The sequence below is a fragment of the Gymnogyps californianus genome, chromosome 1 (assembly GCF_018139145.2).
Source record: "Gymnogyps californianus isolate 813 chromosome 1, ASM1813914v2, whole genome shotgun sequence".
Lineage (NCBI taxonomy): Eukaryota > Metazoa > Chordata > Aves > Accipitriformes > Cathartidae > Gymnogyps > Gymnogyps californianus.
Window position 1 is genome coordinate 185,422,947 of NC_059471.1, and position 26,567 is coordinate 185,449,513.

Consider the following 26,567-nt stretch of genomic DNA (forward strand, 5'->3'; position numbering starts at 1 on the left):
AGGCAAAATTGAGAACCCCAGAGATACCAGTTGTACTGTTTAATGCACTTCAGAAATGCATTCAAATAACACAACATGGAGGCAGAACAGAAAATCTGAAAAGAGTGGCTGAAAGGGTGACTGGATCACAAATCATTTTGCACAATGATTTTGCAGTGGTATTTACACATTAGTTAATCACTACTATTAGGGTAAGTATATGAAAGAACAACATTTGAGAAATTTCGTAATTTAAAAATCACTGAAAGCATGAAGCAATTTGACCATCATATTGCCGTTACGCTGTGCATAGAGAATGTAGAGATGCCATGTCTAGTGTCTGTCTACAAATTTACCAGATCAGAATAAGTGCTAGAAATGGACAAAGATATCAACAAACCATATTCAGAATCAACTCCTTAATAACATCTGGAAGCACTTAACAGAACAGAAAGATGTAAGAAATACGGGAATTCCCACCAACTGTGCTTTGTTCAGTTTATTTCACAGGATACTTGCTTCTTATTATCAAAGCATACCACAACATGACAAGAATCAGTTGTCAACAACTTTTAGGACAGCAAAGCCTATTGCTGCAAATCTGTTTTCATCTATGACAGTGGCTAGGAAAACCCCAGTACCTCAAACTTGGCTATCTACCATATTGTAATTCAGTTTAAAATAGTTGTCTATCTAGCACGTTCCTGGCCACCCACAGACAATGCCTACTGTGTCAGCTGTTTAAGCAGCCAGAAAGAAAAGCCCCTCAGATTATGAATATGAAGAGACAGGAGTTAGATGGTTTATTTGCTCATTTACGAGAAATGAAGAGAAATACCTCAAAGCATAAAGAAATTATGAGATATATTCATACTGCTATAAAGACTTACTGATGAACGTAAAGTGAGAGCTGTCCACACTGTAATAAAAACCACTTGCTATAATGGCAAGAGAGCGATGAGTTCTTATAGCAATACTTCTTAATAGCAGACTATCCATAAGCTCTAGCCATCACAAAGAAATACCTTTTTATTTGACTTGAACATAGTGTGTTGGTTGATTAGAGCTACATACACTGAGACTTACAAACAGGTAACACTGGCATGCTCAGAAATCAAAGTCCATTTTGCTAGGAACACCTTTCACATATATCCTCAAAGTTAGAAGCAAATCTGACTCTAGGAGTGGTGTGATTCCTAATTTCTTTGTTTAGTTACCTATGGTTGTATGGGAATGGAGATTACTGGAAGCAGAGTTGAAGAAATGAAGTTTTCACATATTTCTGAAGGAAGTAGTTGATATTCATTCTTACTTTATATGGAAGAAAGTTCATCTTGCTGATGGACTAACTCTCTAATACTATAATTATCTTATGAAAATATGGTTATTTTTGAAGAACATGCTGATGGGGGAAAAGAATAATCTAAGCTGAACCTTTGAAGCGTGTCAGGATAGAGATCTACAGGCAATGGAGCTCCACACCAAGAAAATGAAGTTGTAATATTGCCCAGTAAAAAGGTTTTCACTCTTCAGCTGTTGGAAATGTGTTTAGTGTTTGAAGTGTCACCTCAAGATAGGTATGGACTGCAGTAATAAAAACTGTATGTAAAAAAATATGTGCATTTCCATTGTCAGGTGGACAATTATAGTCAAACGTGGAACAGGCCTTCCTGGCAACATCACAACAGGAGACAATGTTTGCACACCGTTATGGAACGATGAACACAATTAACTGAGGATTCCATAGAGATTACAACCACAGCATTTAATAAACTAACATAAGTGAATAGAGCATTGTTAAATCAATGAAGAAGTAAATGTATAGGGAAAGACAATAAAGACACTGAAAATGAAAACAAGACCCAGAAGTCACATAGAAAATGTTGTACCAAAGTCTATTAAAAATATTTATTTTTTTTAAACGTCATTTATTATTCAGTTAAAAGAATCTGTCCTGATTTCAGCTGGGACAGAGTTAACTCTCTTCTTAGTAGCTGGTACAGTGCTGGGTTTTGGATTTAGTGTGAGAATAATGTTGATAGCACGTTTTAGTTGTTGCTAAGTAGCGCTTATCTTAAGTTAAGGGTTTTTCAGTTTCCCATGCTCTGCCAGCAAGCAGGTGTGCAAGAAGCTGGGAGGGAGCAGAGCCGGGGCAGCCGACCTGAACTAGCCCAAGGGATATGCCATACCATGGAACGTCATGCCCAGTATGTAAACAGGGGGGAGCTGGCTGGGAGGGGTGGATCGTGGCTCTGGCATCAGTCAGTGTGTGGTGAGCTATTGCATTGTGCATCACTGGTTTGGGGTTTTTTTTTTTTCCTTTTTTTCGCGCCCTCTTTTTTTTTGTTATATTCCTTTTCATTACTATTATTATTATTATATTTCATTATTATTGTTGTTAGTATTATATTTTACTTTAGCTATTAAACTGTTCTTATCTCAACCCACGAGTTCTACCTTCTTTCCCAATTGTCCTCCCCATCCCACTGGGAGCGGTGGGGGAGTGAGGGAGCAGCTGCATGGTGCTTGGCTGCTGACTGGGGTTAAACCACGACAGAATCTTATTAAAATCTGGAAAACTGCAATATGCTGTCTCTACCAAAACAATCACAGCCTTAATTAGATACAAAACTAATGTATACTGGAAAAAAATAATTCAAGTACAGGGAAGAAAATATAACTAATAAAAAGGAAAAAGTTACTTAACGCATATGCTAACAAATAAACCTCCCTATGCTTATCCTGACACTCTTATGATTTGGATAGGAGTTCAATAATCAAAAACATTTTAGTAAGACTCTGAAGCACACTAAAATTCAGAAGTTTACGCATCTTCAATAGACATAAAATCCTTCCTTGCTTGTGCTTGTTTCTGTGCAACGCCTCTGTCAAACATCAAACACTGTAACATAGGAAAATATTTGTGATATTGACATTTTAAAAAAATACTTCAGACTTTCAGTTTGTCTTCTTGCCAAAAAGGTTGCTACGAAATGCCAATGTGTACCAGCCTTGTTTCATACGAAGCAGATGTTAAGATCCCCCTTCTGTACTTTAGAGCCCTCTGACAGATTGGTGGGAATTGATGTGATGTGACCTCAGATAGTCAAGGTGATCTCAATATGGTGACAGATGTTACAGTCTCATACCACTCTGATATTTCCAGTCTAAGCATGGGTTTCCACTGAAAGCACAGTTCCACAGTCTTAGCTACGCATCCTTGTTACCACATTGTGCCAATAGTAGTGCTCCTGGGCACACGTGACTAACTGGATCAAGGAACTGATCTGTCTTTTCAGGACATCTGCCTATCAAGGAAAACTTCCTTTTCCCTTGTAAATTTTCAGGCAAATCCATCCTTTACAAACACTAACACCAACACAGGGGAGGAACCAAGAACACAGGACCTGTGGCAGGCTTAGGCTCAAACGATTTAAAGTAACTGTGATAGCACCACATCTTTGGTTGCCACTCTGTCTGGATCTCTAGTATTCCTTTCCTCTTGGAAAAGCTCTTCTTCTTCTAACCTCTGTGCTCCTGGAGGCTTATAACAGAGCAATTAGAGCTGACCTCTGGGTACCTGGGAGGCACCTCCTCTCTCTCATTTCTTGGTTTCACATGAAGTCTTTTCCCTGTCTCTTTCAGTCTCCTTGCTAGAAGAAAGATAAACTGCAGCTTCTCTGTTTCCCCAGCTGCTGCAGTCCTCACAGTTAGTCCCAGCTCACTAGCTGGTGACGTCTCCATAGTGACTTCGTATTTGTCGGACTAGCATTACACAGCACAGCTCACATACTACAGTTACAGTGCTATTTCACGTTTCCCAAATAGGACACTAAATCCCTCACCTCTTTAAACTGGGGATCTGACAAAGCGCAGGCACCCACATCTACCAACACAGCTGACTTCAGAAATTCCTGAGCTGCAGCGCTCTGGAGGCTGGGAAGGTGAGCCAGGGAAGGGTTACCATGCGCTTGCCTTACTCTTCTATTCTTGCCTGGTCCACTGGGCTAGATATTTGGTATGCCCTGTTACTGCATTCCTTACATTGTCAGGTTGAATAGTGACCCATAAACCCCCTGCTAACTCCCAGGAATCTGAAGGAATCATCAGCATCAGGACATTACATTAAGTGCCTACAGCCCTGTTACATCTACAATTGCCTGCACATTTCGCCCGTGGAGTCTAATCCAGACCACAGCACAGATTAAAAACGTTGACTACAGGACACAGAAGCCATTTTTAAAGAAGAGATAGTGGCCATCTTTTTGTTGTCAGAGGACAGTGCTTCTCAACCTGTAGACAGATGTGCCTGTGAAAGACAGCTAGCAAAAGCAAACCTACCTTCAGAGCATGCTTAAATTCATGACGCAGGACTCTCCTTCACTGGGAACTTTAAAAGAAAAAGTTCAGGGAAACTATCAACACAGGTTGAAAAGGTGTAAAAGCCTTTGGCTGTGTGGATAGGCCACTCACTGAGAAGCGGGTACGCCCTTTCTCTGCCTGGATCCATGCCTTGCCAACGCAGACGAGCGTCCCAACCGCCAGATCCATGCTTAAAGAGAAGAAATCTTCACTATTTCTGTTGACGCAGTGCCACCAAGTAGCAAATAATGCGAGATTAACAGAGAAAGACTGCCTTGTCAGGGGCAAGGGCTTGAGCTGAAAGAGCCGTCCGTGGTTCTGGGCTCTGCCCCCTGATTTCTGGGCTCTTTATCAGGTGATTGTTTAACGCAAAATGCACAGTACACACAAGCAGCCTGGTGTCCCGCCTTGTGGCTCCTTCCCTGCTGCCCCAAGCAAGAGCGGGAGGTCTCCACGACAGACTCCGAGAGAGCAACTAAATTCACCTCAGTTATTTTTCAGTACTTCGGCCAACAAGCAGCCCTGTGGGGCACTTGTCCCTTTCTGCCGGGAAGGACGACGGCAGGCGCCGGGCCGGCTACGCCCCGCTGCAGGTCGCTCCGCACGCTGTAGGACGGCAGGTGAAGGGGGCGACAGACAGGACAGGAGAGGACAGGGCTGCACCCCGTCCCCGTTTTAAAGCACCCAGAGGAGCCCTCCGGGGGCGCCGAAGCGGGTCACAGGGGAGGCGCGGCGCCCAGCGGGCCGAGGAGCGCGGCGCAGCCCGGCGGGGGCCTCTGCCGTAGGGGGGCAGCAGCGGGGCGGCCGCTGCCCGCGGTCGGGGCGCTGGAGCCGGCCCGGGCCCGGAAGGCGCCGCGCTCCCTCCCGGCCGCTGAGTGGCGGCGGCGGGTCACGTGTGCGCGGCCGGGCCGGGCCGGGCGGGGAGGCGGCAGACTGCACTGCCCCGGGCGCGGCGCGGCGGTGCGACGCGACATGTCCCACCAGACCGGTATCCAAGGTACCCGCGCGGCTCTCCCCCGGGAGCGCTGACCGCCACCTCCGCACCGCGGTGCCCACCTGCTCCTCATGACAGCCGGGCCCCCCTGCCCTCCTTTCCCCCTGCCAGCCTGGCGGGAGGCGGGTGGAGCGGCTTTCCCCGCGGGTCGGGTCAGGGCGCGGGGGGCGGCGGCGGCCGTTGTGGCCGTTTCACGGGCCGTTCCCGGCGGAATTTTCTCCCCTGCCGCGCTCTTTGTTCGCTGCTGGAGGAGCCCGTCCTTTCCGCCGCAGGATGGCGGGGGAGGCGAGCTGAGCGGGGGGGGGAAACTGCTGCTGGCTTCGGCCCGGGCGGCCGCCGCTCCTCTGGGTCGAACCCAGAGCTTCGTCCCCAGTCAGGCGAAGGCTTGCAGGGTTTATCCGCACGGCTAACCGCGCCTGTCCGCCTTAGGGCGGCAGGGAGCCCGCCTGAGAAAACTGTTCACTGCAGAAACCCATAAATGGCGAACCCCCCCCCCCCCCTGCCTTGGCTCAGGTAACTTCCCTGAGCGCAGGTTGTCCTGCTGCGGCGGGGTGAGTGGTGAGGTGGGAGCCGGCGCCCGGGGCTGTGGGGGCTTCCCGGGCACTTCCCGCCCCTCCCGGCTTTTGGAGAAGCTGTGGCGTTCTGGGGGTCGCCGCAGCGGGTTTGGGATGGGTTGGACAGCACGGAAGATGCCGAGGGTCGCTGCCGGGGCCGTTGCAGCTGGAGCCCTGAGGAGAGCCGGGAGCCCCGGAGTAGGGAAGCCCACTAAAGAGCTCATCACTGGAGGCCACAAAGGGGAAAAGTGTGGGGGAGCCTTTTTTTCCCCGTGTTTCCAGGCCTTGGAGGGTGCGAGGAGCAATTAGAAGAAGACAACATATTGTTTCTCAGCATTACCAGGTCCCCCGAATCACAGAATTGCTAAGCAGGGATTATACTCCAGGATTATGGGGGGTCGGGTTTTACTGTCTCGATTTCTGCAATCTGCTTGTTCGGTGACTAGTATCGTGTACTTTGCCTGCTCTCCCATATTTATTGTTGAAGGTGACTTTTGTCCCAGCCACGGCAGCTCGTAACTGTTCTTCTGTTCCCTTTTTTGTCCGTTGGCTCCATTTGGTCTGCAGCCTGTCGCTTCTCTTCTTTTCCTTCTCCTGCATGCCAATCTTTGCTCTTTTTTGCTGCTGCTTGTTTTACGTTCTTCAGCCCTTCTCAGGCTAGAGGTGCATCTGGGATAGCTTTTTTCCCAGGCTGGGGAAAACTGTTATAGTGGCTCTTCATTCCCTTGTTCTCTCTCCTGGCAATGCTGGAGGGAGGAGCAGAAGAATATCCTGTTGCTTACCACAAGCAAGAAGAGTGGCTAAGCCTCTTCTGCTGCTCTCCCTCATGTCTTTGAGAATCTTTTGTCCTCTGAGGAGAACTGTAGAGAACTCGGCAGCTTTCCTGCGTGGATCCTGTCTCGGCAGACACTAATCAGGAGTCCTGTTTGCAGCAAAGCATCCGCTTCTGCAATTTGGAAGAGGAATAGCACTTGTTGTGCCATTGCTGGCTTTAGCTACAAACAGGCTACTGTCACTCATAAACAATTGCAAGACTTGGCAGCATGGGCTGCTCTTTTCTGGAAACAGAAATGAAGTCATGGGGACAGTGATATGTACCAGGCAGTTGCTAAAAGGACTGAACTTTCAAACAAGCCAGTGCAGATAAATAGTGTAGGAAGTCGCAGAATGCATTGAGCTGTGGGAAAATACACTAGAATATGTTCACAGTCATCTAAATAATTTAAAAATAATATTCCCTGTAAAATATTTCTGAAATAAACCTGAATTTTAATTCTGTAGGTCTCTGCTATGCAGAAAGTTTAAGTAGAAAATCATATCACCCTGTTGTGAATTTTAAAACCTTTATTAAAAAAAAAGCATAGATTGCTTGATAATGAAATGGTTTTTCAGACGTCTTGTCTCAAAATGTTACTTTAGGAGCTGTCACAGTTCTGGTATTGGTGCAGGGACTGCTGTATTTTGGTCTTTTTTTGGTAGGGTTGAAATGAGAGAATAAAGAACAAAAAGATAATAGACAGGAAGAGGACAAAAAAAAGTCCTGGGGGAACTGAAAGGTCTAGAAAGTGGTGCAACGTTCGCATGCTGAATGGAATGGTGAGGACCGGCCGAGACGATTAGAAAAGCTGGCAGCAAATTACAGTGAGGTGCTGCACTGGTTAGTGGGAAGATCCTAACTGGGATGAAGCTGGGGTTGGACTGGTAACTCGATGCAGTTCAGTTTGTTTAACACCCCCTTTCCCTCCCATGCCATTTTGGAATTTCAGAATGGGCCTGGGCATCCCCTTGATGGGCATAAATTTAAAATGTTTTGAGTATGGGCAGTAACGTTGCTGGATACCATCTGACCATCTGTTCAGTTGGCCTCAACCTGACTATAAATAATCCATTTTATTTGTTTCCTGGTTTGATGTTTGTTTTGCTGGTGCTGTGCTGTGGGATCACTTAAAGGACCAGTTTGCAATAAATGTTCTTCAATAAATGCTGTACAACCTGTCTATGGTATAATTAAACTGATTTGCACTTGGATTATTTAGCAGAGCAGTTGAGATAAGAATGATCTTTGCATCACTCAAGCACAGTTCTTCAGTGTGCTTAGGGAAGTGAGTCTATCATGTTTGTCGTGTAGTGTCAATGTGAATTACGGACATTTTAAAATAGTTTTAGTTACTTCTTTGTAAATTCATTATAAAGCTATCCTGTTGCACTAGGTCGGGGTTTGAACAATGTCATCAAGATACAGACAAGGAGATAAGGTGATAAGAAAGATGAGCAATGAGTAGCAGCCTTCACTGATACTCTTCAGAGAGGAGTCCTCAGGAGACACCGGCACTTTTGCCAGACAAGCTGTAACATTTTCCTGGCAGGCCTAAAGTTTCTGTCTGAAAGTTTGTACTAAGCCTGCAGACTTCATGAAGCTATTGTAATTTGAGATGCGCCATATTTTTATTGTGTTGCTGTGTTAACTCTGAAACCTGAGAGTGATGATGTGATGTCACCTTTAATTTTCACAGTGTTGTAAATCACACAGTATGCTAGAAAGCAGGGCTGTTTTGTAATGTTGCCTGTCATCTTTTTGTGGCATGCCGGTGGCTGGAAGAGTATGCAGCATAGAGGGAACATCACTCCCGTGTTCCTTTTTCAGTCCAACTTTGTAGTGAAGGGCCAGTTGTACACTTTTCCAGTGTTGTTCTTACCTTTGTGAATATTCTTTGTCCTAGGGAAGTGAAATGTGTTATTTTGGTTACTTTTATTTTCTCTTTTTCAGCTAGTGGAAGTGTTAAAGACACCTTTGTGGGAGCCAGAAATGGACAATACAGGCTTTTAAAAATAGTCATTGACAATGGTTAGTCAAATTTTAATCTTTCCTCTGATTCTTTTAGATATTTTCCTAGTTGTTTTAGTGACCTACGTGGACAATTGTTTAAAAAACAAAACTCTGCAAAACTTAATGTTACTAAGGTCTCTCATATACAGAAGGTAAGATTTAAGTTTTGGTGATGCTAAGCTTTTCAGTATGATGCTACTGTATTTTTGCATTTGAATTTTTCTTCCAAATGTCATTTCATATTTTACCAAGAACCGCTGTGTATTTCATATGGATAATATAAATGACCTTATTCTTATCTTCTTACTAAAGAAAGAGTAGAGGAAAAAACAATTCCACACCTGTGTAGTGTTTCGGCACTTTGGTTACCTTCATGAGACAGACAGATTCTTACACAGCACCTAGTCACTTTAGATGAAGTATAAGTATTATCTGCCTTGTATACTGGGATCAGCTGCATGTAGAAAGTCCTATTAAAGCAGATGTTTAAGTCGTAATTGGCTACATAGAAAATATCTTTAAAAGTCTGTAACTTTGTACAAATTTTCAAAGCTAAAACTGTTCCTTAAATCTCAAGTATATGTATAAATATAAAATTACATAATTTCTTGCAGAACTTGAGTTTGATCTTTGATCTTGGCAAGTGATCAAGGCTGCAAACACTGCAAGATAGAATGCATAATTACTTTTTATTTTTTTATAATAGCAGTGCTGGTAGACTAAATCATGAAGTGTGTTATATAGTCAATCTTTTCAAGTACGTCAAATGCCCACCTTGGGTTTTTTGTTCTTTCTAGAGTTCATTCATTTACAGTACACTGAAATACCTGTTAGCTGGAGAAAGGTACATGTATGTACATGTACATACACATACATACTTTTATTGTTAGGTAAATAACCTGCTGTTACCTTCTTTGTGTTTGCTTTTCTTAGGAAGTCTTCTGACATTTTAATATTGCTTTCCTTAAGGAAGTGGCAATAGTAATATTATAGGCAGGTCACTGTGGTAAAGTCTTACTAGCACAAGGTAGCGAATGCTGGCATACCATTGAATTTTTTTTTTTTTCCCCCATTAGGCAAGGTAAAACAATATGCTTTTGTGTGTATGCTACTTTTTAATATGAAATGAAGCCTAGAAATTAGATACAAATGGAAGACATTCCCTATTTTTTTTCCTTTTTGTGTGTATGTGTTTGTGTGTGTATATATATAAAAATATATGCATTTTGTCTCTATGTAGAAGCAGAATGCAGTCTTTGATACTATTTTCCACAGTTCAAAAAGAAACCTCTCAAACTCCCAGAATACTGGAAGAGGGATAGTTGCCTCATCATGAAAACAGGAGCTTTCAGCAACTGCCCTTAGTCAACAGATAATAGTCAAATTGAGTTCTGCTAATCTGAGTTAGTAGGAGAAGAGATTTGGTTCTGAGCAATAGTTCCTCTGATTGTATTTTTCTGTCCTAAATCCAAGTGAGTATAAAGCCACCTAGTATTCAGAATTGGCAAGTACATTCTGAATACTCTGGTCTAGGTCAACTGCAGCTACTTTGCATCTAATTCAGAGAAGGTCCAAACACCCTCTCCCTGAGCTGTTCATGTTCTGTGACTTACAGTGGTAGAGTGCCTTGCTCTGAAAGTTTTGCTGTAGGGGCATTTGTATACTGTTGTACTTTTGTCTGAAGTTTTGGAAGTTAGGTCCTAGACTCTCAAAAGAGGTTTTGTATACTAGCTACTGTGATGGTCCTCAGACTGTTGTAGGATCCCATTTAAACAAGGTATTTCTGTTTTGATTGTGTGGGCTAGTATTTATGGGGATGCTGATAAATGTTTTGAAAGACACTATACTAATACTTTCCTTTGGAAGCTGAGATGTGATTTATAAATAAGAGAAAAATCTTGTTGCTACAGCTGTTCACATAATTAAATCTCATCTGAAGTATTCTATACAGACTTAAGCCAATTATACATAATAAACAACTTCAGTCATTTAAAGAGACCATAGTGATGAAGCTGTGTTAGAAAGAGGTTTATCTACTTACATAGTCAAGTTAAAGAGATTAGCGCAAGCATATTCATTCCAAACTCTTTTCACTGTATAACTGAGTTACTGACTCCTTATAATGAGTACAAACACTAATATGTTATAGCAAGCGCATCAATAATTCTAATTCTAAAATTTAAAAGCTTACTCTCATCTTGTTTCTACTTAAGTATTCAAATTTAAAAATAAACTAACTGGCAGAAGACAGTTTTTATTTCCCTTCTGTGTACATTATGCTAAAAACACTGACATCGGTCTTACCCCTTCAGATCAAAGAACTTGATGACAACCAGCACATTACTTCTCAACTTTTGTATTTGGGTTAAAGTAAGTTAGGGTTTGAACATACACAGCTTTTGTAGGAATTCACCTGCTTTCACACTGACTGTTCTTGACTTCCATTCTTGTGGACATAATTATGAAAGATTAAGTGTCTGATTAACTCTTTATTGTAATTGCTAATTTTGAAAAACAGTATTAACTGTATTGTTGCTAACCTGTAGCTTTGGTTATTGGTTATAGAGCAGCTTGTTGTGGGATCCTCTAGGCGGCCAGTTGGATCATGGGAAAAGGATTATGATTCCTTTGTCCTTCCCCTTCTTGAAGACCAGCAACCATGTTATATATTATACAGATTAGATTCTCAGAATGCTCAAGGATATGAATGGATCTTCATTGCATGGTCACCTGATCACTCTCCTGTAAGTAACAGTCATCAGAGGCTTCATGTTGTTAGTGATTTTTCAACAATGCCATTTGATCTGAATCCTAGATAGCAAGGAAAAGGATTTGAGGAATGAAGCATTCCCCAACCTTCCCCTCACTTTCCCCCAAGAAAACTGGGAAAACATCTTTCTTGAAGCTGATTGAGGAGCAATATCAGTGGGTCTAGATGGAGTGCAGCTGATCCAATTTATTTCTAGCCTGACTGGAGGAGACAAGACAATGTTTTTGCCCTGTTTGTTCGTCTATCTTTCTGTCAGTGTTTCATGAAAATTCATGGAAGGATATAGGACAGAAATCTCAATGGGTGTTACTTAGAAGGATTATAGTGTGAGCTCAATCTGTTTATTCTCTTTGGCTTGCTGGCTGCACAGCTGGCACTTGTGGATCTGTGACCTGCCACAGAATATACTGTTTCTTAGTAGTTAGAGAACATGGGAGGGAACTGAGGTTAGAGTTAAGGATTTCTAGGAGAAACTAGAATACTGTGTACAGGTTCTGGGAATGTGAGATAAGGGAAGCCAGAAAGTAAAGCGCTCTCAATATTCCTACTACTTTCCCTAGCAGTTAGGAAATAGTAAGACACCAAGAGCTGGAGTGCATAGAAGAGATTAGGTGGAAAAGGTGACATATTGTGGTGAGGATGGCGTGACAGTGAAATAAGGTGGGAAGATGGGCCTGTTGAGAGAGGAATAAGTGACTATGTTAGACACAAGTTGATAGGGAGCAAATGTTATTAGATCTTCTACCCCCAGAAAATTTAATTTTTCCACTCTGTAGTTGAACCAAAACTATCTGTAGTCACTATCAAATCAAAAATAATAATGAATTATTTGAAGTCTGCTCTTTCTCTATCTGTTGTATCCATTAGTACACGGACCAGTGACAAAAGATTTAAACAATTGTGTTTTTTCCCGTTTAAAATTAGTAAAGATTATGTTGACTTTTTTTTTCCATTAAATAAAAGCTCATACTCTTACTACAGCTGCAATTTAGTTTTGGAATTACTTTGATAATAATGCATAGTATCACGCCCTTGAGAATTTAATAGCATGTGTTAGTATCGTGATCCAGAGCTCATTCCGTGGAGTTTGTTCTTTATTAAGAATTGCAACTTCATAATGCAGTTTCAACACTTAAAATATTTTTTTCAAGAGATATGTTTGTTAATGGACTTGGTACACCAACATGCTGGATTCTCTGTGTACACCAAAGAAAAAAAAAAAAAGAACCCAAACCAAAACAACGCTGTTTTATTATATGCTAGGTTCGTCAAAAAATGTTGTATGCAGCAACCCGAGCAACGCTTAAGAAAGAATTTGGAGGTGGTCACATTAAGGATGAAGTATTTGGAACGGTACAGGTATGTTTTTCTTTTTGAAGTCAGCACACTGACTTTAAATACTAAATATAGTAGCTGATGTTACTGGTATGGATTTGTGGTGTTTCTGCTCTTTTTTGATTAAGGAAAAAAGAGTTAAAAGCTATGTGTATTATTCCAATATTAAAATGTAATTGCTCTCATTTGAACAAGTAACTAAGTATATTTAACAGCTTCAAGCTAAGAAGTCCTTGCTTCAAATGGTTATGAAAACTAAACAATCTTAAGAATAATAGGAGCATCTCTTGATCTCACTGCATGCATGTGAATGAATCCTGTAAAAGCTGTAACACTGTAACTTTCAGGCCAATTGTATACACAAGCCATTTTGGATTTATGGGTCTGAATCAGAAGTGGGCTAGAACAGTGATCTGTAAGCTGTTAACATCTGAAAACAAATGTTTTTATCTTAAACCAAGGATATTAAGTTGTCAGTTCTTTAGAATTTGACCATAAAATGTAACTCAAGTCCATGGCTGCCATCCTAACTTATGGAAACAGAATTTTAGTAGTTACTGATTTGTTCAATGAAAATACTAATAATTGACTGTTCACTTACAGTAAGATAACTGGAAGGTATGAAATCTAACAAGCTTCTAAGGGATGTTGAAAAGCTTGCAAGTGCTGTGCATGTAAGGAGATATGAGGCTATTGTGTTACTTTGGTTTCTTTGGGGAATAAGTCTTACATGGTTGTGATGTCTGCCCGTTTGTCAGGCAGACATCAGACAGTCTTGACTTTTTAATCCATTGCCAGTTTTAAAGAAATCAAGTTAGAGTTCTCAAAGATACAGAATTCCTATAGCTTCCATGAAAACTGATGATTACTTAGAGATCCAAATTATTCCCCTTTTCCTCCTTCAGCAAAGACAGAGAGACTGCAGTAGTTATCTTCTGTTTGGCTTGTTAATTAGTTCATCATATGCACAAATCTGAACCAAAGCACCACCACTATTGACATAGGGAGCTGGTGCTGAAGGAAGGGAAGGAGTTGGAGATTTGGGGAAGAATAGAGGATATTGTAGTGGGGAAAAACCTGTGGAAGAGGCATGGGCTGTTGTGGTGGACACACAAATCCATAAGGACATGAGGCTAATAATTCTGCTGCTGACCGAGTAAATTGTTATATTCAGCATTAACCTGTGGTGGAGGCTTCATTATCCTAACAAACACACTAACAAACCTCTCTGGAGAGGCTGTATTCTAGAGAAGTAGATATGCGAGTTGCTAAAAGGGTTAACTGGTAGAGGTCATGTTATTTTTTTCTTGCCCATTCAATGAACTAATCTCTCGCCGCCACTTGTGCCAAACCATTAGCAGTCTATGTAATACGTAGAATTTGCGTCTAGCCCTACAACTCGGAGCCCAAGTCTGAGCTTCCATCTCAACTGTAAGGAAGGAGCATTGCATTTGTCTATTACTGTTATTTCAGAACGTGCTCGGGGCACTTAGAGCATGGAGTCAATGTAACTCATTTTTTCCAAGTTCATTATGTTACAGCTTAATATATCTCTAAATCGTTGGTTTCAGTGTCTTTATAAACTTCTTAATTGTAGCTGTGTCTTGATTTTGGCTGGGATAGAGTTAATTTTCTTCTTAGTAGCTGGTACAGTGCTGTGTTTTGGATTTAGTGTGAGAATAATGTTGATGATAACACGCTGATGTTTTAGTTGTTGCTAAGTAGCGCTTATCTTAAGTCAAGGATTGTTCAGTTTCCCATGCTCTGCCAGCAAGCAGGTGTGCAAGAAGCTGGGAGGGAGCAGAGCCAGGGCAGCTGACCTGAACTAGCCAAAGGGATATTCCATACCATAGAACGTCATGCCCAGTATATAAACAGGGGGGAGTTGGCCGGGAGGGGCGAGTCACTGCTCGGGCATCAGTCAGTGTGTGGTGAGCAATTGCATTGTGCATCACTGGGTTTTTTTCTTTTTTTTGGTCTTTTTTTCCCTCTTTTTTTTTTTGTTATATTCCTTTTCATTATTATTATATTTCGTTATTATTATTGTTAGTATTATATTTTACTTTAGTTATTAAACCGTTCTTATCTCAACCCACAAGTTTTACCTTTTTTCCTGATCCTCCTCCCCATCCCACTGGGAGCTGGGGGGGGAGTGAGGGAGCGGCTGCGTGGTGCTTGGCTGCCCGCTGGGGTTAAACCATGACAAGCTGGCCTCTAATGCTCATCTGTGTGAAAATCACAGCTTCTTCAAGGTATTCGAGTCACAAACCTCACTCAGAATCGTGATCGTCAGCATCCAGTGGGTTACTCTGTCTTTATTTTGTTAGGCACAAGGATGGTTTAGTTGCAACCAGCTCTGGTTATGTTGCAACCTGGTTATGGTCCCACCTGCTACTTCACATGTATTAACCTCGATACCTCTGGGCTCCAGAAACAAGGCATAATGGAATATTGGCACTGGAAATTGTATTCAGGAAGGTCTATCCCTTTCAGAAAGGGAAGAGCTAAGAAGGAGCTTTCTCTTTCTGCTCAGAACTTGAGTATAAAATCACATTCATATGATTGCATAAAATCCTGCCCTTTTCTGAGTGACCACCTTAATAATAAAACCACAACAGTATTTGCTTCTGGTATCAGCCTCTTTGGGGAGGGCCACAACTGACGCTGAGTATTAACGAATTCCCCAAAGTGGTTATCAGAATTCATCACTTCTGTGACGTTGCATCCTAAACTATTTGCAGTATCATGTGCTTACTCCCTGTGCTAAGGTAGCATTTCTGTCTCCATTTTTTAGGTAGAAAACTACCAATAAGCTACCAGTCTGAGCATGTGAATTTTATAAGAAAATAGATAATTTTTTTATTATTTATTAGAATTGTGGCAATTCTGTGAGGTTTTGTCCAAGAAGGCTGAATAACCTCATGCACAGAGTCTTCATTAATGCCAATTTTTGAATTAGCAAGGTAATTGGGGACTGATTGTGGAAATGCTGCCCATGGTACAATTGGGTACAAGAGCACCCCAGTGGACCCTGCTATACAGGAAGATGAGCTGAATTTGCAAATGCACCTATACTTGTAATCCGTTCAAATAAAGTGACCATAACTGTATGGGAGGTAATTGCCTTTTTTGTGCTGCATAGAACATCTTTGAAGAAAACTTATTATCAAAAAATGATCAATATTGATATTGTGCTTTCAGGATGATGTTTCACTGAATGGATATAAAAAATATTTGATATCACAGTCCTCCCCTGCACCTCTGACTGCAGCAGAAGAGGAACTTCGACAGATTAAAATTAATGAGGTATGTCTTCGAGCATGGGTGGGAAACTGAGTGCAGAGTTCCAAATGTATTGTAGGGAAAAAGTCTTTCTAGGCTATAAAAGGGCAGAACAGAAAATGTAAAGTTTCAGAAAGTTTCAGTGGACAAGAATATAAATTTATTTCTCAGTGAGTTGAGACTGCAGGGTGATGATGGCTGGAGTTGAAGTGGCATGATCTTGCTGAGTTTGCAAGGCCTATTGTCTGAGTCAGAGGCCTCGCAACTGCAGGCTTAATTGTTGCAACTTTGGCCCTTACCGTGCTTTTAATATCACTGGATGTACTTCATTGTGAAGGGTAACTGAGCACCGGCACAGGTTGCCCAGAGAGGTGGTGGAGTCTCCATCTTGGAGATACTCAAAAGCTGTCTGGACAGAGACCTGGGCAACTGGCTGTAGGTGGCCCTGATTGAGCAGGGTGGTTTGACAAGATGACCTCCAGAGGTGCGTTCCAACCTCAACCATTCTGTGATTGCCCACATACATTTCCCATGGTGGCAGAAATTGTAGAGAAAACACAAAATAGCAACTGTTGCAGTGAATGATTGCCAGGAGTATTTCAGCAGCCTTATTCCTAGAGGAAACGTACTTAGCTTCCAGCACCAGTGCACTTGTCTTTAAGACTGATAGGAAATGAATGGAATTACAATAAAAATAAAATAGAAATCCAAAACAAGTAGCTAGTCCTTTTAAGAGACTGATTTGCTTTTGCTACAAATGCTTTATAGAAAAACCTCTAACAAATGCCTTTAACCAAATAATTTGATGATTGCCAGGTAGCTAGTGACTGAAAAGTTTAAGGATTCTCTTCTCACATTTTTCCTTCACTTGATCACTGTTTGTGTTCAGACATTTATTAAAATAGGTCATGTGCTGATCTTATTAGTTCTTTAGGCTTGTATTTTACAGCCGTGGTACATGTATTTGAAATATGGTTTGTGTCTGCAGCTGGATACCGGCAAACCATCATGTTAAATGCAGCTCTGTATCTTCTCTTATGTTTTCACTCTGCTGTGCTTTTGCTGCAACTTTGTTGTTTATTGACTTTTTTTTTCCAGTGGTGTCTTTTGTTATTTTCCATATCTAATTTTGATTAATCCAATGCAGAAATGCATTCATCATCATCAAACACTGCATTTTACTTGAACAGCTTTAAAAAAAAAAACCCCACTAATGAATGTAAAACTTCTGTTGTATCGATGATCACTTCTGGTATTAGTATTATCTCTTATGCACTACATATGTTGTGTTTAACAGCTGATTCATGCAGACAAACTTTCTGTGCTATTATGAAACTTCAGCAGCAATAGCTGTGCTTTTCAGAGAGACATAAACTGTATATTGCTGCCATTTTGGCTTTGTTTGTAGCATCTCGCAATACATTAACTTACGTCATTTCTCTCTTCATTATTTCCACCATTATGAAGCCTGTAATTAGATGCAGAAGACTAACAGCTTTCTGATTTAAAAAAAAAATAAAAAAATTGAGTTTTCCATATGTATATTCTTTCATAATTACCCTAAGAAATATTTTACTGGGTCAGATCAAAGGATCACCTAGTCTGCTGTCAAGTCCCTGAGTGAACAACAGCAGAACTCTAGGAAGGGTGTAAGAGCAGGGCAGGAAGGCCATGATAATTCCCGTGAATACTCTTCTGTTGCCTCAATGTTTGCAGGTAGGGATCTTCCTGAGGAAGAGGTGATGTCTTACTGTATAATTGTTCTTAATGGGTTTTTCATCCATCATCTAGTCTTGTCGTTTTTCTAAATCCACATAAAGTTTTTGTTGGCCGCGGATCCTATGGCGGTGTATTCCACAGCTTGACAAAGTACTATGTAAAGAACCACTGCCTGCTATCTACTAGTTTATTCTGATATCCCTATAGATTGTGAGGGGAAGGCAGAAAAAAGTCATTAAGTCATTCCTCCGTTTCCCCCTCCCCTTTGATAAAGCCAACCGTATCCCAGAAAGCCAACCGTATCCTGGGCTACATAAAAAGAAGTGTGGCCAGTAGGTCAAGGGAGGTGATTCTGCCCCTCTACTCAGCTCTGGTGAGACCCCACCTGGAGTACTGCATCCAGCTCTGGAGTCCTCAGTACAGGAAAGACATGGACCTGTTGGAGCGGGTCCAGAGGAGGGCCACAAAAATGATCAGAGGGATGGAACACTTCCCCTATGAGGACGGGCTGAGCGAGTTGGGGTTGTTCAGCCTGGAGAAGAGAAGGCTTTGGGGAGACCTTATTGCAGCCTTTCAATACTTAAAGGGAGCTTATAAGACAGATGGGGGACAGACTTTTTAGTAGGGCCTGTAGCAGTAGGACAAGGGGTAATGGTTTTGAACGAAAAGCGGGTAGATTCAGACCAGATATAAGGAAGAAATTTTTTACGATGAGGGTGGTGAGACGCTGGAACAGGAAAAGGTTGCCCAGAGAGGTGGTAGATGCCCCATCCCTGGAAGCATTCAAGGTCAGGTTGGACAGGGCTCTGAGCAACCTGATCTAGTTGAAGATGTCCCTGCTCGTTGCAGGGTGTTTGGACTAGATGACCTTTAAAGGTCCCTTCCAACCCAAACTATTCTATGATTCTGTATCCATGGACCTCTGTTGTATTCCTTATCAGTTATCTCTTCCGGGCTGAAGAGTCCTAATCTAGGTAGTTCTTCCTCCTAAAGAATGCACTCCATACTTCTGATCCTTTTGCTTTTCTCTGCAGTTTTTCCAGTTCTGCTATGTAATTTATGAGATGGAGGGATGGGGAAGCCAGAACTGCATGTGGTATTCAAGATGCAGGCATGTTACTGATATCTACAGTGCGTAATGATGTGTTCTGTTCTCTACTCTTTTTCTAACAATTTGTAACATTTCATTCGTGGGTGGGGAGTGTTGGGTTTTTTTGGTTTTGTTTGGGATTTTTTTGCCAAGACTGGCCACTGGGCTTATATTTTCAGAGATATTCAGTGTGACCTGCAAGGTCTTGCTCCTCAGTGGTAGTAGCTAGCTCAACCCCATCACCATGCAGGTAGAAGAGAGGGTTTTTTTTCCCTCCTGCGTATGTTACTTTACGTTTATTCACAGGAAATTTCATCTGCCGTTTTATCCACCACTCAGCAGCCATCACTAACAATTCTTATGGTGTGAATTTAAATATTTTTAAGTGACTTAGGTGGTTTTGTTTTGCTTTAATGGTCTGAAATATGTTGCAGTATGGACAAGTAGATTTTGTTCATTTTCTTAAATCTGAAGTTATGCTGGGTTATTCTCTTCCCTTGCCTGTCCCCACACTTCACAGCTCATTTTTATGTTTGGGTTTTTTTCTACTTGTATTTTAATATGGTTTATGTAGTATGGTATTTTATTATGGTTTATTATTTTTGTGATGCCTACTTTATGTTTATTAATCAGGCTTTTATGCAGATATATTTTGCAAGTATTTTTTATATAGCCTTCTTCATAAATTTGTCAATCTTTATACAAAAGTAAGCTCTTCCACGTGCTTTCTTCTCCTCTTTCCTTGTTGCTGACAAGCTGTTCCTTAAAATGTGGAGTATAATTTAGTGTTGCCCCAAGTATCTTTGTTTTTTATTTTTTTTTATCAGTTTGTTTCATATTTCATTAGCATCTCTTTTGAATTAAAGCTGAACATCTTCTTGTTGATAGATCTAAGACCCACACTTTCCATTTTGTACACTTTTCTGACTTTTGCTGCTTCATCACCAATGTTAAATGTATTTGTGGAATTATAAAAGTAAGTCAATATATTCAAAAGCTAATACTTAGACAGTAAGTTCAGACTTGGGAAAACTGGAGGCCAGAGCTCGTTTTGAGAAAAACTGCATGAATGTTAAGATAAACATAAATTCTTGAAAAAGCTTTAAAATAACTGTTCTTTTCTCTCAAATAATTTGTGACTAACATAACTGGATTATGAACAATTGTCTAGCTTGAGTTACCCTGGCTTTTTTTACTTTGTGTTAGACCTTCTAGAAGTCAAAATTTAAGATTTTATTTGTTTTGTTTGCTTTATTTTTGGTATAGGCTTTTGGGGGGAGGCTGTTGAAGCAGGAGAGAGGGAAGTTGCTTTGCTTTTCCTTCAAGATTAGTTTGTCTCATAAGATACGATTTCTCTCATCCTCTGAAAATTTTGACTCCCTAGAAATGACATTTGTATGTTTTGATCTAAAATGTTTCCAGATACAACAAAGTTTATAAGCAATATTGTCAGTTCAAAAGTATAACACAGCGTATGAAAATCAAGCTCTTTTCTCCTGGCTTATTGTATCTTTATACCAGAATTTAATTTAGAGCTTCCTCATTGACACTTGAGCCAGTTTTCCCTCTGATGATTCCTTTGGCTCTGCAAAGCTAGTTGTTTCAGAGATACAAAACTGTGTTCAGGTTCGCAAGCAAACATGACCTGTAAATTAAAAAATGCAAATCTGTTGTATATGGGGATGATGTCTTAGGGTAGTTTATTCTTGGCGTAGCTACTGCTAACTCTGTGTGTAACCATGTGCAATGCATTGTCAGTTATCGTATGAAACCAAATGAATGCTTGCAAAGGTTTCTGTTTACATCTCAATTGACTTGTGTTCCAGGTACAGACGGACGTTGGTGTAGATACCAAGCATCAAACATTGCAAGGAGTAGCATTCCCCATTGCTAAAGAAGCTATTCAGGCTTTGGAGAAATTGAAAAATAAGAAACTCAATTATGTACAACTGGCAAGTATAAAATACTTTAACTGTTTTTTAATAGTGAGTATAAAATAGATTACCTGCACATTAAATAATGTGCGTTGATGATGTACACTGATAAATTACCATTCTGTATTAGATTAATTCAAATTTTTTTTCCATCCTGTCATGTTCTCTGGTTTGCTTTCTGTGTATTAACTATATTCAGGTTTGCTTTGTTAACAGCAAATTGATATGAAAAATGAAACTATTATTTTGGCCAACACACTTCATACTGAACTTAAGGACTTGCCAAAAAGAATTCCGAAGGATGCTGCGCGTTACCACTTTTTCCTGTATAAGCATGCCCATGAAGGAGACTATTTGGAATCCATAGGTATGAGAAAATTTCCCAGTATGAAATTTCATTGGCTTGTGTCAAGTACTTTAGTAACTTTGAGGCAGAGAGAAAGATGTGTCATAAAGGTAATCTGTCTGTCAGCATGATCATAAATTTCAGAGTCATTTGGTTGTGAAACTGACTTCTGAAGACTCCTTATGGTTAGAAAGTAGTGAGCTACCCCTTTTGATTATGAACACTCATAAATCAGTTGTCATGTGAAAACATAAAGATACTGGCCATTCTCTCATCCCCCATTTGAAATGAAACACTTGCTGAAGCAAAAAAGATCCAGAATAGTGTTACATTTTTCCTTTTCAGACTGCATAGTTGATTTGCAATGCCTCTCTGCTGTAAATGATTTTATGATACAGGTTTTGATGGAGTGTAGTTCTGGTCTGATTTGTGTTTTTTTTCTGCAGTTTTCATCTACTCTATGCCAGGGTATACCTGTAGTATACGAGAACGAATGCTCTACTCTAGTTGCAAAAGTCCACTGTTAGAAATTGTAGAAAGACAGCTGTGGATGCAGATAATTAGAAAGGTAAGTACACTGGATATACTGGTATTTTCTCCATCCTTCTGTTCCCTTCTTAATATCTAACTATAACTGTCTCTGCCTCCACCTTCTACCTAAACAATGAAAAGTGTTGTGTAACTATGAAAGTTTGTCCTGAACAAGAAATACTTGTTGATAAAGCTCTAGATACAAAGTGAAGTCATGGAAGCTTTTCTGTGGTTCACAATTTCTGCACTTTCATAGCTTTAACAAACATATCCTTGTGCATCAAGGGAGTGTTTGGGAGTACTTTGAAGGACTATTTAGAACTAACGTGGTTTCTTACTAAAAGACCTCTCATATTTTGGACCACAACACATTGCTGTTGTTGAACACTCAATTCCTTTAAAGCCAAGGTTATTTAAGGGTTTTCAAAATAATTTCAAGCTGCAGTTCTGCAACTTAAAACTGCTATCTTAGGAGTCCTTGATGGGGCAAACAAGGATTTGCAAGTAAGCTGATCTTTTCACATTGTATAGATTTTACTGCTATGCAATAAGTTGCTTCTTACCTCCAGACCAGAGACCATAGGAATGGTCCATTTGTGGAATATGTGACCTATGGTTACATTCTTAACACTTGTGCTGTAAATTTAGAAAAACTTTGAGGCTTGGTTTCTGTGGGGATTATATCTACCTAAAAAATAGCAGAGTTAATACTAACCATTTTTACTGAGGTGACATGAATTAAGTAGATTAGCACTACGTGTTTTTATATGTAATTATTTCTCAGAAATTTCCTTTCTACAATGAAATAAATGAACCATGTGACTCCTGAAATTCCCATAGACATATTTCTGAAGCATGTACTTGTAACAGCAATACCGTGGCTGGCAAGTCCGTCACGTACTATGGTTGGCAGGCCATGAAGTGTTGAATGCTCAGCAGAGCAGGGCAGGGCCAAAGCATTTGTCTGAATTCTAAATTCCTGCAATTCAAAACAGTGGGGTTTGGCTTGAGAAAAGTATTTTCTTTCCACTCAGGTTTATACGCTTAAATTTTTAAAAACCAAAACAATCCCCGCTTTTGTTCATTAAACTTATTTTAGCTTTTCCCTGGCTTGAATACTTGCTGAGTTGCAGTAGCCAGCTAATCATATAAGCTGTTTGTACTGCTCCCCTTCTGTCTCAAGAGACAACAATATGTATGCACATTGCTTTTACAATTAGTGTTTAAAACACATTTTAGTGAAAAATTTTAATTCTTAAAATGTGGAGATTTTGTTGGGACAATGAAAAGTTTTTATTTTAGAGGGGAGAATAAAGAAAGGAAATTGTAGTTCTGAAAGATTTGCATGCTGCTTTCTTATCTTTTATTAAGGAAGTTACTTTACAGATGAGTAAATACGCACTTGTTTCCACATGGAATGTGTACTCCTAGTTAGTATTAACATGTATACTGTACTAAAGCTTGGGACAGAGGAAGTTTCTTGGCATAGGTACTGTGTAGTTGTGCTTATATTTCAGGAAAAATAATTAAGTCAAATCACAATTAATCCTGGTAAGAGTATAGTGGATTCTCAGAAAAACTATCCAAGATTGCTCAGTGCATTAGGCACAAGTTGGAGAACATTTCATGCTAGACTCTGAACATTATTGCACATATGGTTTTAATATAGTATTTAGAGCTTCAGCAAAACTTCAAAATGTTTTTAAGTATGTCTTTAAGATGAATATGATAAATGTTGGATTTTTTCCCCAGATTGAAATAGATAATGGTGATGAGTTAACTGCTGACTTTCTTTATGAAGAGGTTCATCCAAAACAACATGCTCACAAACAAAGTTTTGCTAAACCAAAAGGTCCTGCGGGGAAGAGGGGAATACGAAGACTGATTAGAGGTCCAGCAGAGACTGAAACACCTAGTGATTAGAAACTGTTGTTTGCATTTGTTATAAAGTATTACAGTAAGAAACGAAATTCTGACTTTTGGTAATGAACTGAAATCATTCCATTCATAGATGCTAGGGAAAAAAAAAGGCTCTTTTTACTCTTCTCTCTTCTGACCTCAACACTTTTTATATTGTTACATGATTATATTTGTTGACCGTGTTTTATGACATGTGGAAGAGCTAATTATTTTAAAGTTAGAAGAGGAAAACCAAGCTAGTATCCCTTTATTTTAAATTAGAATCCATTATTTAATAGCTGTACATGTGATCATAAACTTTGCAAACATAAGACTATTAAGCCCATGTATTCTGTGGGTAAGTTGCAGCTGTACGCCTAGATAACAAACCTGTATTCTTATGAGTAGCCTATTGAAACCCATAAGACTTTCCATGTGAGAAGAGCTAGAGGGCTATATAGCACTGTCCCAGATAAATCTTTATTTTTCCTTGTAGCTCTTACAGACAATAGTACAATAGGTGGTTTTCTTCTGGTTTTGACATGATGCATTGTTGGGTTTTGTTGTTGTTTTGTTTGGTTTTGGTTTGGTTTATTTGTAATAGAGAAGATAAACTAAAATTAGTTATCCATCAATTAATGTAGGCGTTCAGGAATAGCTGGGTATTTTCCCACACAAAAGCATGGTCATTTCAAATTTATAACTAATTTCATGGAATTGTCTTTTAAAGAAATCTGGTATAAAACCACTACAGCTTTTCCAGACTTCTATACCACTCGTAAGCCTTACATACTAAGTACTGAATGACCAAGTAAAAGGTGATTAAAAGTGCAGGAGTTAGTATACTCAGTAGATTATGGAGCTGCTTTCAAAGCAATATGCTTAAAGTTTCTAATAAATAATTGATTATCTGTGCACTTGGATATAAAACTGTGTAAGTTCAGTAAAAATTGAAATAGACTTGCTTCATAATGGTGACTTATTCTTGAGATCCTAGTGTGTTTGCAGTATCAACTGCAATTTTAACTTTCAAGGTATTCTGAAAATGACTTTTCCTAAATGTTTGAACTTTAATAGCAACTTAAATCTGTAACAAAATCCAATCAGGTCTCGAATAACTGCTGGCAGCACCTGGTTAGTATTTTGTCTCTCCCGCGCGCCCCCCCCCCCCCCCCCCCCCCCCCCCCCCCGCCTTCCCTTCTCCAAAATACTAAAATCAGCCAGAATAGTCTGAACTTGATTGAACCATGAGTAATGTGTTTAATAGGAAGAGGAAAAAATAGATGATTTTAAAAAGTGGATTACAGAAGAATTAGATGTGGAAATCAAGTATTGGATGACCTTAAATATTTAAAATTGTGTAATGAGGCAAATACTAGTGGATAGATTATATTCCCCAGTGGGGACTTGCTTTTTAATGTCTTGTATGTGAGCTTTGTGATTTTTGAATATTTTTTTTTTTTTAAAGCTACATGGGAGTTGCAAGTCTTGGTTCACTGCATATTATCATAGGTGCTGGGTGTACACATTATATAGCTGAATCACGTGTTTACCTGGTGGAAGATAGATTTTAACCTAGTTTTGTAGGGAAATAATGCTTTGACACTACTAGTTCCTGATAAAATTTGTTTTATCTTATATATTATTTTGTTTGGAGACACTAGCTTGTTATTGATGTCTGAGATTGCACTATATAATGTGAAGATTGCAACAGTTGTTGGTTTTACTGTGGTTTTTTATATGCAGTAGAAATTTGACACCTCAGCTTTTTTCATTTAATCTTATACGCTACATCAACCCAATTCAATGGCTCTTGATCCTCAGCTAATCTCCCGCTTGCCCTTAGCTACTGAGTTCTTCTTCTGCCTCTTGCCTTCTCCCTCTAGGGCACGGAGCTGGCCTTGGAAGTGTTTCTTCTAGGTACTACCTGTCAGGCAAGTGTCATTGTTTTTTAAACATGGTTAATGTGTGTGCAGCTCATTGTACACTGTAATTAAATGTATTTTTAGTTGAACTCTGAATCTTTTCAGCTCACCTAATTCATTTGGGGTTTTGGGGGTTTTGTTTTGGTTTTTTTTTTTTTTAAGGAAAACCTTTGAGTGTAGCAGTTAAAAATTACTGCTAGAGGGTTGTTTGAATTTAGTATTCCTGCGCACGTGTCAGCCATATCAAGAGTGCATGTACATTGTTACACTTATTTGAGCCAGTAGAGAAGTTCAGCTTTTTAATACCAAATGTTTTAAATAATGAACAGTTTGACCTGATATGCTTATGTGCATGTTGCGTTTTGTTTGGGTTTTTTTTGCTAATCCTGCCCTAGGTAGCTGAGGATAGGAGGTAGAAAGCTTAATCTGGAGGAATGTGAGAGCTGGTTAAGTGATTATGTGAGGGCGTTTATAATGAGCTGCTTTAGAGTTCGGCCCAAACCAGACCTGGTAAGTTAGCTTACTTGAAAATATTCTATGTGGGTGTCCAAATCCCTGACCAGCCAGCAGAGAGTCATGTCCTGAGCATATTTCCCCCCCACCTTTCCCCTAAAAGAGAATTGTATGAAGTCTTGCACTGCCGACTGCCTCTCCAGGCCTCTTGTAGCTGTTCTCCTGACAAAGCAATAAGAAGCATCTGATCTTTTTGTAAGATCATTCACGTTTACATCTGCGTAGTTGCCTCACATAACACTACTACTGTTAATGAATGTTCAGAGCCAGCACAAAATGAGGGCATTAGTGAAAGTTATTCCTTTAACTGTCTCTGGTCATTTAATAATTGAAAGTGTCCATTCAAATTGTTGTTGGCCTTCATAAAGCCCAAAAGCAATGCAGCTGTTTGCAGTTAACTCACAAGCTATTAAATAGTTAATTAACATGACAGGTAATTATTTTTGAAATGTTTATGTTGCAAGGTATGGAGAATTTGATCCTTTAAAACACTCCTATCAGAGGTTT

The 26,567-nt window shown here is 40.1% G+C and overlaps 1 protein-coding gene across 1 annotated transcript; it reads left to right on the forward strand.

The window, feature by feature from the left end:
• Window positions 1–5,313: 5,313 nt before the first annotated feature.
• Window positions 5,314–24,764, forward strand: TWF1 (twinfilin actin binding protein 1). Its single transcript, XM_050903713.1, has 9 exons — window positions 5,314–5,338; window positions 8,657–8,734; window positions 11,282–11,460; window positions 12,750–12,845; window positions 16,023–16,127; window positions 20,739–20,864; window positions 21,063–21,213; window positions 21,639–21,760; window positions 23,476–24,764. Exons 1-9 carry the CDS (start codon window positions 5,314–5,316, stop codon window positions 23,644–23,646), a joined length of 1,053 nt encoding a protein of 350 aa, XP_050759670.1. The 3' UTR covers window positions 23,647–24,764.
• The last annotated feature ends 1,803 nt before the right edge of the window (window positions 24,765–26,567 follow it).